At 29.6% G+C, this 2,646-nt stretch overlaps 1 protein-coding gene across 1 annotated transcript; it reads right to left on the bottom strand.

Annotated features, from left to right (window-relative positions):
* Positions 1 to 222: 222 nt before the first annotated feature.
* On the bottom strand, positions 223 to 1,097 carry LOC124915612 (tetraspanin-8-like). The gene has a single exon (XM_047456370.1). It carries the CDS (start codon positions 1,045 to 1,047, stop codon positions 238 to 240), a length of 810 nt encoding a protein of 269 aa, XP_047312326.1. The 5' UTR covers positions 1,048 to 1,097; the 3' UTR covers positions 223 to 237.
* Between the last annotated feature and the right edge of the window lie 1,549 nt (positions 1,098 to 2,646).

The raw sequence follows: 2,646 nt of genomic DNA, 5'->3' as shown, positions 1-2,646 counted from the left end.
GATTCACACCGAACAATCCAATTTTACTTACTTAAAAACGATTCGCAAATATATCTTTTACACCATCTTTATATCATTTTGTAACATGTAAAATAAAATAATATGATTTCATAATGAAGAAAAATAACATATAATCGTCAAAGTCATCCTAAGATAAAATAGAAGCTAATAGCTATACAAGATAAACAAATGAATGAACACAACAACAAGAAACAAAAGATACAAGTTCACAATGTTCTATATTCTACCCTGATAATTGTAATTATCCTTCCTGTTATTCCTAAAAGCACAACACCCAATTGAGTAAACAATGATAAGGAAGACAATGAACACAATATTCACCACCGCCACCTTCTTCCAATCCCGCTTCAGATTATCCAACAACCCCGCCTTACAAGACTCGCAACCATAACACAATAAACTCTGATCATTCCTCCACACTTTACAATCAGGATTGCTATCCATTGTTGAATTCCCCGTCTGATTCCAATTCGTAGGACTTACATATTCAAAATTACAGTCATTCGACGGTTTACAGCAACCCGACTGTACAGAAGATAAGTGTTCCATAAAGAACTGATCCGCAGGGGTTTGAGATCCAATCAAACTCTTACAAACATTGCTGTCCCGTAAACAACTCTGAATTTTGTTCCAATTCTTAGGGTTGTTAACGCGTTTCTGAAGCCAGTTTGAGTAGTCGCCAAGACGATACTCTTTGTAACCCTTTCCGGAGAGATTCTCGCCGGCACCTTTGTTGGTGACAGCGAAAGCGAAGATTGTGAAACAAAAGAGGATGACAATGAGTAAGAACATGACGAGAAGGTAAACCCAGAGTAACCAGGTGACGCGGCAACAGGAGCCGATTAGACCTGCTAAAGAAATGAGCATTAGAAAGATTCCAAGTGCTATTACGGGTTTGTCTAGGAAACGTTCGCATTCGGTGACGCCTTGCTTGCTTAGCCATATTCCGGCCCAGAGGATTGGGATTGAGAGGAGGAAGGTGATGAAGTTTAAGATACCCACTAGGTTATTGCTCACGCGAAACATCTTTCAGATCAAATTATTATACAGAATGAATGAAGAAGAAGAAGAAAGAGAGATTTTCAGACAATTTGAAGCGGATTAGGGTAATGGATGAGATTAAGGAAGAAGAAGGGTTTGTTTTATATTTGGTCTTAACGTGTGTAACCGCCGGTTTCACGCGACCCGATCCGGGTTGCCTTATTTTGACTTGTTCCGGGGCGCGTAACTATGAATTTGAATACTCTTTTCTCATTTTATTTTTATTTATTCTTAAATTCAAAATATGTTCACATTAGAATTAGATATAAAACGTTTTCAAATTCAGAAAAAAAAAATAGATAAATTATTTCACTTGTAATTTCTTTTCTTCTAAATAGTTTGAAATAGACTAAATGAAAGAGCCTGAAACAAGTATAACTGAAAATTAATTATTTTTAAATTCTGTTTTTAATTTAAAAGTTTGGTTAATATGTATATTAATTTTATATTTATTATATTCTTTATATTTTAATAATATATTTCATTTATTTAAAATTAAATATATTTAATTAGAATTGAATAATACAATCAATATTAATTAATTTTTTATTATATTTGAAATTTTTAATATTAATTAGTAATAGACAGAGTTATAAATTGTTAATTGGATAGGTTGTCACAATTTAAAAACTAAAAAAAATGTCTAAATACACTCACTTCCTTATGAATATTATCTTGTAAATGGTTATCATCATAGCTAATCATAACTAGAGTAGTAATTTTTGTCTTTACCATAATAATGAAAATATTTAATAATAAATAATGGTTATCCTCATATAATTAATATATGAATATTATAAATAATTTTTTATTTATGATAATGATATATATATTCTTTTATTTTTATTTTAAATATATATTTTTTAATAAATTAATATAGAAATATAGAAATAATATATATATATTTTTCATTACTATCTTCTCCTCTAATAAATTAAATGTGTATTTTGAGTGAGTCCTATTTAAATTGGATAAAAAAAATTTAAAAATGTTTTCAAACATGACCATATGGTTTTTTAGGAAAGTACTTGGAAGTGGAGTTGGCCTAGCAAACCCACACACTATTAAGGAAGTGTTTTCAAACAATTTCCAAGTTTGGATAAATAACTGGTTGAGGGTCGACCAACAACTACAACTAAATCAAGGATAATTAATGTGACAAAAGTCTAACCTAAAATGACTAAATATATATCTTAATTTGATTTTACTACAAAAATTTTAAATTTAAGGGAGAATTATTACAGTAAATATTTTTCTAAACAAACTACAACCATTGCCAATTAGTAGCATATTCCACCTCAAAGACATTGCAAGTGAAAATTAGAATAAAAAAGAAACCTTGAAAATCCTACTAAAATCATATCAAACAATGAACAAGTGGAGAGAATAATCCATTTAAAAGTTAGGAGGTATTGCATTCAATGTGCAAGGATTATGTATATAATATATATGCAAACACTAACAAAAACTTTCATCAATTAAACATAGATCATATTGACATTGATGATATAACTCCTCTTCAAATTCTTTGGTTTCATTGTTATTGTTTTCTTTTAAAAATCATTGAATTATTTTGGCCTAGTT

This window comes from Impatiens glandulifera, chromosome 9, assembly GCF_907164915.1.
Source record: "Impatiens glandulifera chromosome 9, dImpGla2.1, whole genome shotgun sequence".
Lineage (NCBI taxonomy): Eukaryota > Viridiplantae > Streptophyta > Magnoliopsida > Ericales > Balsaminaceae > Impatiens > Impatiens glandulifera.
This window is presented reverse-complemented; position numbering and strand designations above follow the sequence as displayed.

Bases quoted from the DNA above. Each gene is read 5' to 3' on its own strand.
- LOC124915612 (XM_047456370.1), bottom strand. From the start codon at position 1,047: ATGTTTCGCGTGAGCAATAACCTAGTGGGTATCTTAAACTTCATCACC.